This window comes from Patagioenas fasciata, chromosome 10, assembly GCF_037038585.1.
Source record: "Patagioenas fasciata isolate bPatFas1 chromosome 10, bPatFas1.hap1, whole genome shotgun sequence".
Classification (NCBI taxonomy): Eukaryota; Metazoa; Chordata; class Aves; order Columbiformes; family Columbidae; genus Patagioenas; species Patagioenas fasciata.
The window spans coordinates 8,897,841-8,914,440 of NC_092529.1; the positions used below are offsets into that span (position 1 = coordinate 8,897,841).

General features: G+C 65.0%; 1 protein-coding gene and 1 pseudogene across 1 annotated transcript; both read right to left on the reverse strand.

Annotated features, from left to right (window-relative positions):
* Positions 1-435: 435 nt before the first annotated feature.
* Positions 436-6,738, reverse strand: SEMA3B (semaphorin 3B). The gene is made up of 18 exons (XM_071813068.1): positions 6,254-6,738; positions 5,628-5,761; positions 4,623-4,780; positions 4,474-4,536; positions 4,265-4,384; positions 4,098-4,191; positions 3,891-4,010; positions 3,449-3,594; positions 3,247-3,361; positions 3,091-3,160; positions 2,844-2,988; positions 2,517-2,736; positions 2,343-2,434; positions 2,142-2,183; positions 1,883-2,040; positions 1,716-1,771; positions 1,504-1,643; positions 436-1,420 (listed from the first exon to the last, which is right to left on the reverse strand). The coding sequence occupies exons 1-18, from the start codon at positions 6,397-6,399 to the stop codon at positions 980-982; spliced, it is 2,460 nt and encodes an 819-aa protein (XP_071669169.1). The 5' UTR covers positions 6,400-6,738; the 3' UTR covers positions 436-979.
* A 1,244-nt stretch (positions 6,739-7,982) lies between these two features.
* Positions 7,983-8,908, reverse strand: LOC139828800 (uncharacterized; annotated as a pseudogene).
* Between the last annotated feature and the right edge of the window lie 7,692 nt (positions 8,909-16,600).

Here is a 16,600-nt window from a genome sequence, read left to right on the forward strand (position 1 = left end):
GTGCCCACACTGGGGGTTCAAGGGTCTGGGCTGGGTCACAGCCATCTCTGGGACATTGCCATTGCTGGGTGTCAACGGGTGGGGCGGGCAAAGGCCCGATGCCACCCCAGGCAATGGGATGTGGCTGGTTCCAGTGTCACCTGGTGTCATCGCAGGCAGCAGGAGGCAGCACAGCCCGAGGTCATCTCCTCTCCCTGCCTTAAGCGCTGAGGCAACATCAAGTCCAGTTCCGGTTTTCATTTTCCAGAAATGAAAGCATGGTTGGATGGGAGCCCAGGGGCACCCGGTCGGCCTTGGTGATGTCTGGCCTTCCCATCCCCATGTGTTGCCAAGCACCCCAACCTTCTTGGCTCAGGGTCCCTGCAGGGTGCCCGCTGTAGGGCACTGGGCTGCTCCCCCCAAGTGCTCCCCATGTTTCTGGGGCAGACACACAACCCTGGGCTGAATCCTCTGCTTTATTGTGCTCAATTAGTACAAACCCACATGTGTTGCTGTTCTGTACCCGGGCTGCTGGGCACCACCTCTGTGCCCCCACCACACCTCCTTCCAGGCACTCCTCCTCCAGCCTGGTCCCCATGTCCCACCAATGCCCATCCTGCGCTCGCCAGGGTCCTGATCCCACACACAGACCCCTGGGACCTGAGGTTGGCCCTGCTGTCCTGTCCCCAGTGGTGCCACGCCCAGGGGCAGGTTTACATTCATCTGTAACAGTTGTTAATAAATATTTTGGTGACTCTGCGGTGCCAGCAGCCGGCTCAGTCCCCCCACCGGTGCTGGAGCCAGTGGCACAGGTGGCTGGTGGCCCCTCGATGTGTGGGCAGTCAGCCTGGCTGCCCTCCTGGCCCCAGAGCTGTAGCCCCCACTGCTGCCCGTGCCCTGCTCCAGTGCTGCTGGTGGGGCAGCCGAGACGGGTGGGGGCTTTGCCCCACCTGCAGCCCCGCCCCTAGGCAGAGCCTGGTGCCCGGGGCCAGCCCCAGGGTCACCAGGGGGATGCACTGCGGGGGCCCCGTTCGGCCCGTGGCCCCTCATGGGTGCGCCGGCGGCGGGCTTTGCGCGGCTCCTCGCCCTGCCTCCGGCCGGGGGGTCCAGCGTAGGCACGGGGGGGCGGTGGAGGTCTCCCCCGGCTCCAGAGCCGCTGACAGACCCTGTCCACAGCCCCCAGCGGCGGGCGCTCCACCAGCTGGAGAAAGTCCCTGTACCAGACCTTGTGGCCAGGGGGCGCAGCGACAAGCTGGGGGTCGCTGGCGGGGGCCATGCCTGCTGCCTGCCGGGTGCCGATCACCTCCAGGGAGAGCCGCAGCAGCGGCTGGGTGAAGCCGTGCTCGGTGGCGTGGCACAGGTAGTAGCCGGCGTCGGTGTGCTGCACGCTGCGCAGCAGGACACCCCGCTCCGTTTGCACCACCCGCTCATCCACCTGCACCTGTGGCAGCCACGGCAATGGCTGGTCAGGTTGGCACAGCATGGCACGGTCCTACCAGTAACACCTGGCCGGGGAGAGCCTACCTCTCGCTGGGGATCATCCTGGGTGCGCTGGTATGTCCAGAGGACGTGGGCTTGCAGGGATTTGGGGATGCACTCCAGGAAGGCGGTGCTGCCCTCCACCCCATAGAGTTGCTTCTGGGGCACGCTGCCCCGCCAGGGGTCTGGGGGGACATGGCCTGGCCATCAGCCCCCTACCCTGGCAGGGCTGAACCCCTGGCCAAGTCCCGGCTCACCTTCAGAGCAAAGGGCATTGGGGTCACCATTGCGGACGTCCTGCCGGCGGAAACGCCTGTGGGAAGGTGGTGAAGGAGCAGGGGCTGCAGCAGCATCACCTGCGCCCCTCACTGTGGCCTCAGTGCAGGCTGGCCAGCCCAGCACCGTGCCCTGGCATGTCACCTACCTCTTGGTGTTGGGGATGTAGCGGGTGCAGGTGGTGCCATCCCAGGCACAGTATGGATCGCGGGCCAGGCAGCACTCAGCACAGGCTTTGCCATAGGCGCTGCAGCGGTGCAGGGGCAGCTGGGCCAGTGCTGTGGTTGAGCCAGCGTAGAGCTGTTGCTGGAGGGCGGGTGGAGAGCGGAGCTCAGCACCCTGGTGCTGTGGTATGGGGCCCAGCAGAGCCTCAGCAGAACATGGGAACCCCCCAGGGCCCCTCTTACCCGCTTGGAGGAGAGCTGCAGGCTGGTGATGGGGGAAGCATCCTGTGGGCAGAGTGCAGGCAGGAGTTAGGGTGTGTGGGGGATCCAGGCCACCGGCCCCCGTATCCCAGTAGCTGGAGCACCCCGGCATGATCCAGAGCACAGGCAGCACAAGGGGGTGCCTGGGGGATCCCACTGGAAGGGCACAAAGCTCTGTCTCACCTGGAAGACCTGCAGCTCCTCCAGCAACAGCGGCTCCATGTGGTGCCAGCTCTCCTTGGGCACTGAGACCACCTTCAGCATCGTGCCAATGTCTGCAGGCAGAGAGGGGTTAGGCTGGGGGTCACAGCTGCAACACCCCCCTATTGTGCCCTCAGCCCCAGGGTCACCACGTGCCTGTGCCAATGAAGAGGACATCATAGTGGCCATCAGCGGCAGTGACACGGTCCACAGCAATGCGGGTGAAGGTGTAGGGCACAGCAGCTTGTAGGAAAAGGGGTCGCTGGCCGTGGGGCAGCACTGGGTTGTACATCAGCGGGTGGTGCCGGGCAAACTGGATCACCTCATCTGGGAAGTCCTTGGTGGAGCTGAAGGTGCCGAAGGTCTTGCTGGGGCACTGTGCGGGGGCGGTACTGGCTGAGTGGGGTCTTGCTCCCCACAGCCCATACCTCAGGTACTGGAACCCACTGACGGCAACAGCTGGGACACGCCTGTGCCACATACCATGCCCGGGCGGGGGTATGGCACGCGTCCCTGGTATGACACCCACTGGTAGTTGGGACCCTCCTTGTGTGCGAAGGGGCCCAGGAAAGCCCGGCGGATGTCAGCCATGGTGTAGACACAGACGGCTGAGCCCTGGAAAACAGAGCTGACAGGAGAGAGAGGGGACAATGTGAGGGGAGAGGGGACAACGTGAGGGGTGGAGGAGGCACTGCCGGGTATACTGGGGGGAGTAGGGGGAGGGCTCGACCTGGAGGTGGAGAAGACAGCATAGACCAGAGGGTTGCGCTTGTCCCTTGTCTGCAGCAGGAACACGTCCCCTGCAAGCCGGGAGGGCATCAGAGCCGCCTTGACATGCCATGGTTGCCCATGGGCACCCTGGGGGGCCACTCCCACACCAACTCACGGAGCTCATCAAAGTGGGTGTCCGCCCCATCACGTCCCGGCACGGCGCAGATGAGACGAGCCTTCAGGAAGGTTGTCCACTTGTTCACCAGGCTGCGCTGCCCCCCCACATCGTTCTGCCGGGAGAGAGAGGGTGCTGGCGCCAGCAGCAGTGAGTGGCACCACCGAGCCCTCCCAGCCCACCTGCCCACAGATGCTCTTACCCGGCAGATCTGGCCGATGCGAGCGAAGCTGGTCTTGCCCAGCCCCTGCTGCCGCTCCACCGCCGTCTCACGGAAGAAGAAGTAGATCTTGTCATCATCGGGGTCCTCACTCTCCGGCACCCAAAAAATGGCCACGAACTTGGGTTCTGGAGGCAGAAAGGTGCTACATCCAGTGTCTCTGCTAGCTCTGTTCCTTGGCCACCCTGGAGCACCCACTGGGGTTGCAGGAGGGTGCAGACACCCCATGCCCAGCTGTAGGGCAGAGGTAGAGTGAGGGTGGAACCCCACCAGGCATGGGGACACCCCAAATCATCCTCCACAGGCAGCAGAGAACAGGTTGTGGCTGAGCCTAGAGGACTCATTACCCTGTTGCATCCGGGGAGCAGTAATGCCATGCCAGGGTCACAGCAGCCCCCCAACCCTCCTGCTCCCTGGCACTGACCATTGAGCCAGCGGGAGTCGTGCTGCTCGGTGCGGATGGAGGGACGCCGGCCCAGGCTGCGGAAGATGGTAAAGTCACGGCCCATCAGATCGGTGGCCACCCCGGAGTAGAGCTCCTCGCCTAGTAGGCGGGAGGGAAGTGTTATGGGGGCCCCCTGGCACGCCCCCACTGCACTGCCCACCAGCACTGGGCTCAGCTCTCCCTTACCCACAAGGACGGAGGCAGCTGCGTGCTGGGGGTCATAGGGACTCTTCCCCTTGCCATCCTCTATGTGCCGGGGGTCCAGCTTGAAGATGGGCTGCTGGAGAGGGGTAAGAAAAGGAGGAGGGTGGACGGCAGCAGCCGGGGGTCACGGCGGTGCTGAGGGGGCTCACCTCCGGGTGCTGGCCAGCCTCCACAAAGGCACAGACAGGGTGGAAGGCGCCGGTGCCGCAGGCATACAGGTGGGTCCGGTTGTAGGGGTGCAGGATCTTCACGAAGTTCATGCACTCGGCCTCGGGGGGGAATGCATGGGGAGGCAGTGCTGGGGAAGCAATGCTGGGGCAGCCCCCCAGCACCCCTCCCAGCAGCCCCCAGCACTCACAGTGATGTCTTTGCCAGCCCAGTTGCACTCCTCCCTCCACTCCACCTGTGCTGGCCAGTAGATCTGCAGGGAAAAAATGGGGGGACACTCACAGCCCTGGGGTGCAACTGGGGTCCCCTGGCTGGCATGTGTGTCCCCCCCCGTGTTACCTTCCTGTCCCGCTGGCTGATGTCATCCAAAGCCAGGGAGAGGAGGTTGTTCTGGGCTCCAGCAAAGAGGCGGCCACGCTCCTCATCCAGCAGCAGGGCCTCGTAGCAGCAGGAGCGCTCCAGTGTGAAGAGGCGCAGCCCGTGACGAGCCCGCAGCTCTGTGGGACCCACAGTACTGCTCAGCCCAGCTCAGCCACAGCACCTGCCGCTGCCCGCCGTGCTCCCTGGCCCTGGACATGCGCCCCAGGCAGACCTAGATCTGGCTACGGTCCCCTGACTGTGTTGCCCCCTCCCCCAAACCTGTCCCACTGGCTTGACCGGGTTCATCAACCCTGAGCCTGTCCAGCACCCATCCCCACTCCAGCCTGACACCCACCCCTGCACTGCCCAGCACCCATCCCCACACCCCCCATCACCCATCCCTGTATCCCCCAGCACCCATCCCCATGCTCCCCACCCTGGCAGCAGGCAGCAGGGGAGAAGGGGCCATTCCCTGCCCTGTGGAGCTAATCCCACTGTGGCGGGAACAAACAGCCCTTTGTCAGGCTGGGAGGAGAGTGCTCGCCGGGACCCGTCGCCAGACAAAGCCCCCTGCGCTGTGCTGCAGCCTGCAGGGTGGCCAGCTGGGACACGGCACTGGCTCCCCGGCCAGCACGGTGTCCCGCCGGGCCTGGAGCAGCCAGGATCAGTGAGTGCCGCCATGGTGCACCACGGCGGGACAGGCACTTGAGCCAGCACATGCCGGGGGCCAAGAGTGAAGACCCAAGTACAAGTATGGCCCCGAGGGCAGGCAGGTGGCCCTGAGGGGCTGGCATCAGGCAAGGAACTCGGCAGCCCCCCAGGCCGATGCCTGGTAGCCTGCAGGGAGGGCAGCGCTGGTGCTGGTGCAGGGCAATGTGGGGGTTTTGCACCCTTCCTGCTATGCTGTCCCCTGTTCCCCAGGATGATGCTGGGTGCTGACACAGCACCGTCTCACCCACGTCTGATCGCATGTCCCATACTCACCGTGGAAGGCCAGCTTGAGGCGGGGGGTGGCAGCAGGTGGGGGGTGGCTGGCGGCAGCAGCGGGGCCGCGCAGCAGGAGCAGGAGCAGGAGCAGCGTGCGGCTCATGGCCGGGGCCTGGCTGGCGGCCCCGCGGCTGGGGAAGAGAAGCGAGACCTCAGCTCAGGTTACAGCCCCCTCCCCACAGCCCCCAGACCACAATCCCTCCCCGGTGCTGCTGCTGGGATTGGGAGAACACCAAGTACCAGCATAGGGTGACCCCAGCACAGCACGGGCTTGACTCAGTGATTGTTGGGGGGCAACAGGCCAGCCACACCCCTCCCTGTTTTTTAAGCCCCTGTTAATCTGACCCTGAACCAAATGGGCTCCAGGAACAGCCCTCCCACTCCTGCTTGAAGGGAAACTGAGGCAGCACGGCCAAGCAGCACCCAGCCCTCCCCATCCCTGCCTGAGCCCTGCTGGCAGGAGGGTGCTGGGCTCTGCCCATTGCTGCCTGCGAGCACAGAGTTGTCCTTCAGGGACGGGGCGAGCACTGGGGTGATGCCAGCCAGCCAGGGCACGCCAGACAGGCGGCGGGCTCCTGAGTATCATGCAAGCTGGCCATCGTGGGAATCAAGGGGTCTCGTACCTCAGTTTCCCCCACTGTGACAGCCCCTGCTGTTTGGCCCCTGGCCCTTCTTGTACCAGTCTGTGAAAAACAGCTGGGTTTAGGGGGGCTCTGGCTGAACAGGTGTCCACATCCCCCCAAGAGGCCCACACAGGCATGCCCACCATCCTCACAGGTGCCCACCACAGGGTAGGAGAAGAATTCCTCTGGCTCTGGCACTGGCACACTCTCCCCCAGGGAGCAGGAGGTGATGATTATCACAAGCATCGCACCAACACGCAGCTCCTCACCTCACCTGCCGGCCACGCCACAGCAGCCCCGGGCAGCTGCAGGCAGCCAGGATGTGCCAGCCGGCACCTCCCCGCACTGCGTGTGAAGCACAAGCCCGGCCACACTGGTCATCAGCCCCTGGCACAGCCAACAGGTTTTCACCTGTGCTGTGGCCACCAAGGCCTTGCCAGGACACTGGTGACAACCAAAGCCCCGCTGCAGCACTGAGGTTGGTGTAACTGCCTCAGTGCCTGCCACGCTGCTCAAGCACAGTGTGAGCCAGGCCACGGTGGGTGTCGAGCCAGGGGGCATGTGTGGGTGGCAGTGCCCAACACAGATCCGGGCACGTCTGCCTGCTGCCCAGCACACCGGCTGGGGCTTGCCCTGCGCTCCTACAGGCATGGGAAGCCCCGTCCCGGGCTGGCAGGGTGGGGAGCGGGTCCTGGGCAGGCAGCGGCCCCAGTCAGGCACAGTGCCGCAGGGCTGGGCTGCCCAGCGGCCTGGCGTGAGGCGCTAATGACATTTCCAGAGGTGCCGGGATGAGGCGGGGGACCCACCAGGCTCTGCCAGACACCCCCACTGCCGTGAGCAAGGGCCATCGTGGGGGCACCAAGGGTCCTCCCACCTGCCCAGCACCTGCCAGCCCCCATGGAGGGGTCAGGGCAGACCCCCGGCCACGGACCCCACACGCCAGTTGCCCCAGCCCGGTGCTGGCACGGGAGGAAGTTGGAGGGGGCGGGCAGCAGCGACAGCACCAGAGACCCCTGGTGTCAGCACTGGCAGATCCAGCCCCCTAGACCCCCGGTGCCAGCCCGGCAGACCGAGGTCCCTGAGACCCGCTGCGGCAATCCCCCAGCGCCCCGGTGCCACCCCTGGCACGGACGCAGCCCCCCGAGACCTCCGGTGCCAGCCCAGGCAGACCCAGCGCCCCCCAGCAGCCCGGTGCCAGCCGGGACACGGACCCCGCCTCCAGCGCCCTAGTGCCAGCCCGGGCAGAGCCCCGACGGCAGCGCAGAGAACCCGGCCCCGGACACCTCCCCGTACCGGCCCGGGGACCCCCCCGACTCCGGCAGCCCCCGCACCCTGCCCGACCCTCAGCACCCACCTGGGTCCCGGCTCCGCTCGGCTCGGCCCCGCCCCGCCCTCCGCGTCCGCCGGGAGGGAGCGGGGCGGCCCCGGCGGGGCGGGGCGGGGCAAGAGGGCACGCGCAAACGCGAACACGCGTGCACACGTACACTCGTGTGCAAACACGCACTCATACACGTGCAAACACAGGCGTGCAAACACCCCCAGGCACCCTCACACCCACTCACACAGAGCCGTGCTGCCACAACGCGTAGCCCACAGTGACACTCGAGGTGACATCCGCCGCCCCCGGGGCAGAGCTGAGCATGTCACGCTCAGCACAGAGGTGGCCCAGCTGCCTCGTCCCTGGGGTGAGCAGCTGCTGGCTGCATGCTGCCTGCCCGGGTGTGGGGAGCTAGGGGCTGTGCCGAGAGGTGCTGAAGGGCACCGGGGGCCATACCGTGGACGGTGGGGGGCTGGTCCCACACCCCACTCAGCTGCAGCCCAGATGTCTGGCCCAGACCCAGCCCGGAGCAAACAAAATTCCTCCACTGCCTCCCATTTTCCAGCCACGACTGCCAAGAATAGCAAGTGCCGAGCAGCGCTGGCCACGAGGCCACGCGTGCCTCGGCAGGCAGAGCTCGGGGCTGGGGGGGACATGGGCTGCCCTGGGGGCCACCCCTGCTTTTTATTCCTCCCGCACCCCTGGCTGTCCCTACCTGTGGTTGCCAGAGTCCAGGAAGGCGGGTTCAACATGAGCGGGCAGTCAGCAGGTGCAGGCAGGCAAGCAGTGGGTGCAGGAAGCAGCGGGTGCAGGAAGGCGCAGGGCGAGTGGGGAGGCAGGGGCTGCTGGCAGGCAGTGGGTGCAGGTGTGCCAGCAGTGAGCGCAGGCAGGCAGCGGGTGCAGGCAGGCCAGCAGCAAGCGCAGGCTGGCAGCAGGTGCTGGCAGCCTGGCAGTGGATGCGGGCAGGTCAGGTGCAGGTGCGGGTAGACTGCTGCCGCAGGCAGGCAGTGGGTTCAGCAGGCAGTGGGAGCCATGCAGGCAGGCACAGACAGGCCAGCAGCAGGCAGGAGGAGCTGTGCCAGGCTGGGTGCCCAAGCAATGCCCCTCCTGCTCACTGCCAGTAACATTCCTGCTGCTGGCATGGGTGTACCGCCCACTCTCCTCCCAGTTGTGCTGCAGTGCCAAGTGCCAGTTCAGTGTCATGGGTGGCAAAGGGGATGGGGACATCGAGGGGACAGGTGGCAGGGGAGCCGCTGTCAGGTGTTACTCTGCTGCAAGACTTTACCTAGGTGGTGTGGCAGGACTTTGGGCTGGGTGGCCACGGCAGGGTTGGGCATGGTGTCTCTGTCACTACTGTCCCAGCCATCAGGACCAGCTGGGGCAGTGGGGACAGTGATGCTGTGCCCAGCCCTGCACAGTGGGCCCCTTCCTTTGTTGTGCCAGCACTGTGCCTTAGCTTTCCTCCACCCAGCTGGAACCTTTCCACCTGGTGCGGCTCTCGGTATGTGTGCTGAGGTGGCTGTGTGGTGTCACCATCACTGAACCCCAGAGCCCGGCAAGGACCTTGCTGGCAGCAGCTCTGCCTGGAGAAACCATCAGGAGTCAGAAGGGCTGGGCTTCTATCCCGGAAAAAACGGCACGGGAGGGACGCGCCACGTCGCCTGCTGGCCACCCCTTTCTGCCTCGGAGGGTGCTCTTGGCAAGCGCTGAAGCTGCTGACTGCTGACATGGTGACAGTCCCCAGCTGGAATGAGCATCGCCACCAGCATCCCACCCTCATCCCTGTGCTCACTGCCAGCCCTGCGGAGGGCGACAAGGCCAGGTGCCAGCGACCTGGCTCCCTGCCAGCGTGGGGGTGTCACCGCTGTCAGCGTGAGCAGGTGCCGGCTCCTTCGCTCTTTGATCCCTTCTCTGCCGCCGGCAGATCCGTGCTGGGGGATTTCTGCCTCGGCCAGTTCTCCCCTGGTGGTTCCGGCTCCGGTGTGCATCGGTAGCTCTGCCAGCAGCATCCAAAACCCCAGCGGTGTTTGCGGTAGGAAACGCCTCGTTCCCACCTCCGCAGGGCTCCCAGGGGGGGCGTGGCAGCGGGCAGCAGGCAGCATGTCCTGCACCTCCTGTGCCAGCTTGTCCACTGGCACAGCGTGGGGTGTATGTGTGCCAATATGTGGGTGACCAGCACCAGTGGCTGCTGGAGAGCCTGCACAGAGATGAGCTGCGATTTGTCCCCATCCTGCTAGCCACTGGGAGGGCCCTGGCGATGGCACAGGGACCTGTGCGGTGACCCAGAGCAAGGTGTCTTCAGGGTACACCCTGAAGGGCTGAGGATCAGCCCTCCGACCTGCTGGAGCCATCGTGGCCAGGGCCAGCCAAAACAAAGGGGGGCAAGGTGAGCTACATCATACCAACTGGTGCTGTAGTTGTCCTCATGCCACCTGTGCTTGGCATGGCCCGGTTCCCCAGCCAAGAGATGTGCTTGTGCAGCAGGGTGGCCTTTGCTAGCACTTCTGGTGACACTGCCAGCTTGCCGAGGGGAGAGGAGGGAGCAGAAGGAGGAAAGGCATCCTCACCGCAGCCTGCACCTGTGGCCCGGGCATGGGGATAACCTCCTCAAGCTTATATCTCTCGGGCCTGGCCACCCCAAAAAGCCCTCAGTGGTTTGTGACAGCACCAGTTTTAGGACTCCTTTGGGAGTTCCCCAGCACAGGGCCCCTCACTGTCTGCCTGTGTGACCCCTCTCTCCCCAGCCAGGCTGGGTCCCCATCCCAAGCCCTGCTCCCTATCACAGCCTGTGGCTTTTCCAGGGGACTGAGGTAAGCTCTGCTGTGCCATGAACACTGCAGGGATCTCTCCCGTCACCACTTCAATGGCTATGCCAGTGTCTCCTTGCCATCATTCCTGGTTTGGCTATGCACCAAGGCAGTGAAGTGGCTGCATGTCCCCATGGCATGTGGTGTCCAGTTACAGGATGGCATCAGCCTCAAGTGGCTGCCACATCCCTGGTACAAAGGGAGGATACACCAGGCAGGGGACAGAACCCATGGGGTGCCAAGTGTGCCAGTGAGAGGGCCTGCTCTGATGGTGAGCAAACATGCCTGAGTCAGCTGCATCCTCATAACCTGGTGTGGTGGCGATGTCCCAGGGGGTCACCAGCTCAGGGCTCACACTGCGTCTATGGATACACCCTCCTGACCCTACATCCACCCCCCATCACAACACGTTGGTGTGAGACCTACACAGCAGGGACCCGCACGGCCCCAATGCATTCCTGCCAGGATTAGGTACCGGCTCCCGGCAGCACCATACCACTGTAGGCCGGCTAATCCCTTTTTAATTGTCCTCACCCTGTGCTGGGGAGAGCCAGGCTGCTCAGGGGATGTGGGGTGCTGGGTGCACCCCTGTGCCTGAACATGTCTGGAGTGCCAAGTATCCCTCCTGTGGGACCAAGCTGTGGGATGCATGGTGAGCCTTTGGGTTGGTGATGAAGGAGATGTCCGTCCTCCCGATGCAGCACCATGGGTTTTTTTGGGAAAGGGAGGGATCCTGGGCTTCTAGGATCCCATCCTGCTGCACCAGGGTGAACATCTGCCCTTGGCTTTGTGACTGCTGGCAGCCAGGCTCTGGGCCAGGCAGACGGGCTGTATCCCATGCATAAAAAAATGCTAGGCCTGAAGCTCCTCAAAACCTTACCAATGGGGCAGGAGTGTCGGTGGAGGCACAGAGTGTGGGACAGGACATTGGCACTCTGTCCCCAGCCTGGCCCTCTCCCCGTCCCAGCAGAAGGGCAGGAGAGATGTTGGCTGAGCCCCCCTGCCTGCTGCCCTGCCCCGTGGCACACCAAACAGTGGCATCTAGCTCCTGTAGGCTTTAAAAATAAGCTGGTGTCCCTGCCATGGGGTTGGTAACTTTAGCCGGGGAGTGTCTCACTGGGAAGCATGCAGGGCTGTGCATCTGCTCCTGCTGGCCCAGAGGCATCTGTGCCCAGGGCTGACGTCAGCCCCTCACTGCCCACTTGCTCACCCCTGCCCTGGGGCAGTGAGCATCAGCACAGCCACTTTGGACACAGCCAATGCCTGGTGGGATGACAAAGGCAGGGAAGGGAGGACAGGGGTGCTCGGGTGCCCCCTGAGCCTGCCTGCTCCTCATCCAGAGCATCGTGCCCCCAAAGCGAGTGGCACCTGGGAGCATAGCATCCCACTGCCATAGTACCCAGCCAGGCAGTGGCAGGGGGCTCCTTGCACCCTGCCCTGCCCACCCTCCTCCTCTCACCCCTGGACCCCAACACAACAGCCACTTCAGCTCGCCTCCCACGGTGCTCCCGCAGAGCCGCGGCGGCTGGGAAGGCTGGGGGGGCCACCACCGAGCATAATGCGGCTATTGATGGGCGAGCTGGCGGCCCCAGCAGGGCACAATAGGGCCTTGTCTGCCGGCCCAGCTCCTGCTTCTGCCCAGCCGAGTGCCCAGTGTTGGGCTCCCCTCTTTCCTGAATGGCTCAGAGCTTGCCCAGGTCCCAGCCAGGGCAAACTCTGCCTGGGGCTGAGCCGGCCAGTGCAGTGGAGGAACCGCAGGTGGGAAAGCACTGAGCAAGTCCCCCTTTTCCTGTAAACCAGTGCCCTGGGGAAGTGACATGGCATAGGAAACTCCCAATGCAGCAATGCTCACCCTGGCTGGGAGAGGGCTCAAGAACCCCCCTCTCAGATGTGGAGTGACAGGGACAAGGAGGCAGCACGTGTCTAATGATGCTCCCCCATCCTTCTTGGGATAATGCCTGAGGCCACCAGCACCCAGAACCAACAGAGGGGAGACAGTGACCTGTCATCCCCCCAAGGAGCTCCACCACTCCGGCCCCCTGACCCTGCAGCCCCCCTCAACAGGGCAGCCCGGTTCCCTGCGTCCACCATCTCACCTGCTATGGCACGCTGGCTCTGCTGGAGCTTTCCTGCCTCCTCGCCTGGTGGGTGAGCTGGGGCTGTGGCTGTCTCCTGCTCTTTAAACCCCAAATCCCCAGTGCCGGGCGCCAGTCCTGCCAGCGGCGGGGGCGGAGGGAGGGGACGCAAAGCCCCAGTCCCTGCTCCCGGGGCCAGCACCAACAAAAGGCAACTGTGTTCTGTGTCCTCCCTGTGCACCCCGCGACCTGGCTGGCCACTCAGGGACAGCCCCTCGGGACGCAGTGGCTTCTCAGGGTGCCTCCAACCCCTCTGCCTGTGCTGGAAAGTCAGGAAAGCCGTGGGCAAGCTCTGGGTCCCCGATCACAGCCATGGAGCATCCCGACATCCCCAAGAACCTGTCCCTGCCTGCTTCATCCTGTCTATGCCTGAAAGCATGCCAGGGCGACTGTGCTGTCACTGTCCTTCCACCACATCTGCTCCTGCAAAGCCCGGCCCAGTGGGGCTGGGGGAAGAGAACGGGGACGTGGCTGTTGCTGCGGTGCCTGTGCCCGGGGGACTCACCCCGCAGGACCCCCAGAGCCCTGCCCGGCTGGGGCTCCAGGGCCGGCTGGCTGCCTGCAAAGCACCCTTGTCGTCCAAAGGACAGGAGGCGCCGTGCTGCCTCATTAACGCGGGGTAAATGTGTAACGAGCTCTTGGCCGGGGCAGGGCAGTTCAAACTGCACGGCTCCTCTCGCCCACCCAGTGTGCCGGGAGCCAGGGATGTGGCAGCTTTGTCCGGGCGGGAGCCACGCAGCCGGGGCAGGAGATGGGCAGCACACTGGGCTGAGACAGGAACAAGCCCGTCCCCAGAGGAGGGAGGCTGTCCCTCCAACCATGCCTGCCCCAGCCTCCGAAAGGGAGGCTCAGGCTCAGCCCAACTGCCCAGTGGCAGGGCGTAAGGATGAGGGAGCTGAGCTCTGCTCTGCGGTGCCCGCCAGCACGGGAGGCACCAATTTAATCAAAAAACAAGACAGGGCATTCCATCTGAAGAAAATGTTTTGTTTTGTTTTTTTCTCTTGCAACGGTGGCCAGGTGCTGGCACGGCTGCCCCAGAGGCTGTGGAGCCCCCAGCTGGGGAGCTCTGCCAGCACCGGTTGTGCTAGGGAACCGTGCCAAACCCCAGCCTCTCTCCCCAGGAGCTGTGCCCTGTGCGGAGGAGAGGGGCTGGGGGAACGTGGAGCCTGGGACGTTGCCCACACAGAGCCAGGCTCTTGCCTGTGTGGCTGCAGGCCAGCACGGCCTGGAGCTGCTGAGGGTGCGGATGCATGGCACACCATGCCGTGCTGTGTGGTGCCATGTGAAGGCACAGGGCACAATGTTGAGCTCCACGGGGATCTTTTGGGCACGATGGGGGTGTGCGGAGAGGTTGAGAGGGGCCAGGGCTGCCCCCTAGCAGAGCATAGAGTTTGGCAGGGTGCTGGGGGCACCCCCAAGCCCCCTCAACTGCCACTCTCGAGGGCCCTGCCCCCAGTTCAGGGATGGACAGCCGGGGGCTGGCAGGGCCCTGCCTGCACCCTTCCTGCCTGCCCTGTCCCAGCACCCTGCTCTCAGGGGCCAGCGCTGTCCTGCCAGTCCCCCAGCACGGGGGACAAGGGACAGCAGCCCCGTGGGCAGGTTGGCAACGAGAGATGAGGGTTTGTGGGGAGAGAGGGCTTTCGGGGGGAAACGGGCCGGGGGGGACACGGGCCGGGGGTCACACGAGTGTGCCGGGTCGGCGGGTCCCGGAGCAGCCCTGCCGTGCCACCGGCTGCCGTCAGAGGGCGGTCGGGGCCCGCGCGGCCGGGCCGGGGCGGAGCCGCGATGTGGTGCGGCCGGGGCGGGCCCGGCGTGGGGCGGGCGGGACCCAGAGCGGCGGGGTGGGGACCGAGCCTGGCACGGGTCGGCGGGAGGCCGGTCTGGAGCAGTCCCTGTGCTGCTATGGGGCTGGCGCGGGCTCCTGGTGCCAGGGCTCCCGCCCCTCTTCCAGCCGTGACCGGCTCCCGTGCCCACGCGGTCACAGGATGTCGGCGTTCCTGCGTGGGCGGCGTGCAGGGTCACCAGGTCCATGCTCGGCGGGAACCGGGAGCGGCTGGCCCGTGGCGGCCACGGCATCGCACTCACCTTGCCGGCGGCAGGACGGGGAGCGGGCAGAGCTCTCGGCAGAGCCGGCGCAGCCGCCTGTGCCCCGGCACCCACGCCCCGAGGACCAGCCGAAGCTGCGGTGCCAGCGGAGCGGCTGGAAGACCGTGTCCCCATCCCCACGCCGGCTGCGGTGCCACCATGGTGGCGGTGGCGGTGTCCGCCATGCCCATCTTGGCCACCTCGGCTTCCGGCAGCAATCTGAGGCCGATGCTGGTGACAGGTGGGACCCGTTGCCCTCAGGCAGGGTGGTTGTCCCAGGGGTGCCACAGCAGGCAGGTGGGACTCTGTGTGGCGTGGAGTGCACTGGGGGAAATGGAACTGGAGCCTCTGGCATCTCCCCGGGAGCGGAGTGCCCCTCTGATGGAGAGCTCTGGGAAGGGGGCCGGGGGTGAATTTCCATGGTACTCTGCAGATGGAAAAGGGTTTCAGGGAATCAGGCTGCTGGGCGGAGTGCATGGGGCGGCTGAGCAGGGTTGGGGCACATGCCCCTGACATACACTGGCTGCCCGCTGCCAATCAGCTGGCACCAACTAGTCCACAGGCCACGGGGACTGGCCCAGCCCCACAGCAAACAGCACTGAACTGGATGAACCAGCCTCTGGGCTGAGCAAGGGGTGATTGCCCTGCACTTGGGGCCAGTGGTTGCAGGGCTGCTCTGGCTGTGCCTTGGCACTTTCCACACTGTGCTGGCCACCCTGGCACAGCCTCTCTGCCAGTGCGGTGGGCACTTATGCCAGCTTTTGCTCCCTCCTCCCATCTCAGCCCTCACAGCGCCCCCAGGCTTTTTCCTGCCTGCGGGGCAGGTGGGTCTGTATTGTTAACCACCCTGGTATTGCCAGGCAGGGTGGTGCTGTCAGCTCTGCTCGGTGGCAGGGGTCCCTGGGGATGGGAGTGCTGACGGGGTGCCGGGTGCCTGGCTGTGTGCCGGCAGTGGCAGGGGCTGGCTGGGGCTGTTTCCCTCTCTGTTTGCACAGCCGTGGGGACGGCCAGCGATGCAGATCAAGGCCGGCGTCCCCCTGGGCAGCCAATTGTCGGCCAGCTCAGAGGGGAGGGAGAGGGGCAGCCTCTCTGGGCTTTCCCAATTGTGGAGGGAGCCACCATGCCAGCACTGTCTGTCCTGAAATGATGCCAGGCTCAGCCCACCCGAGTGCAAGGCTGGGTGATGCTGCCATGGACCTGGGGGTGCCCACCAGGACCCTGGCATCCAGTACTCCCCACCTGCCCCCTAGTTGAGGCAACTGCCCCCACCTCTCACTGCTGCAGAATCTTGGGGACCTCAGTGCTGGGGGACATGGCAGCCTCGTTCCTGAGCACCAACATGTCCTTTCGTGCTTCTCCCGCTGAATCCATTTCCCTGGCGGACCATGAAAAGGCCTTTATCGCCTCTCCTCCTCGTGGCCAGATCACACTCAGCAGGACCGTGTGCTGCCATCTGGCCCCAGGATTGCCAGTCACCCCAGCAAGGGTGGGGGCCCAGCACGGCCCTGATGATGCCTCCCCTGGGGAGCTGGAGCAAACCACAGCTTCACTGGGGATGCACGAGCTGTTATCTGCTCCTGGGCGGGCTCCAAACTGACTGCTGCCCTGGGGAGAGAAGGGACATGGCTGTGGCCACGTCTCTGTTTTTGGCCCAGTTATTTATATCTTTTAAACAAGGATGCTACAGTCATGTGGGCTGAAAGGCAGCCCCAGTCCTCCCCTGCTCCCCGATCTCCAGCTCCCCAACCATCTGCTGCTCAGGCCCTGGGCAGCACGCCTGGCCCCACCTGGGGATCTCCCAGCCGGCTCCATACTCATGACAGCTTGCTGGGGAGCTCAGCCTTGAATGGGAGACCCCCCCCAGGCACTGCAGACCCCCCAGCACTGCCCCACATTTCCTTCCACTGTCCCATGCTGGAGCCCTGCTCCTTCTCTGCTAAATGTCAACTGCCCTCCTCAGCTGCCGCTCAGACACAGATCCCATGGGGGTTTGGCTGGGGGT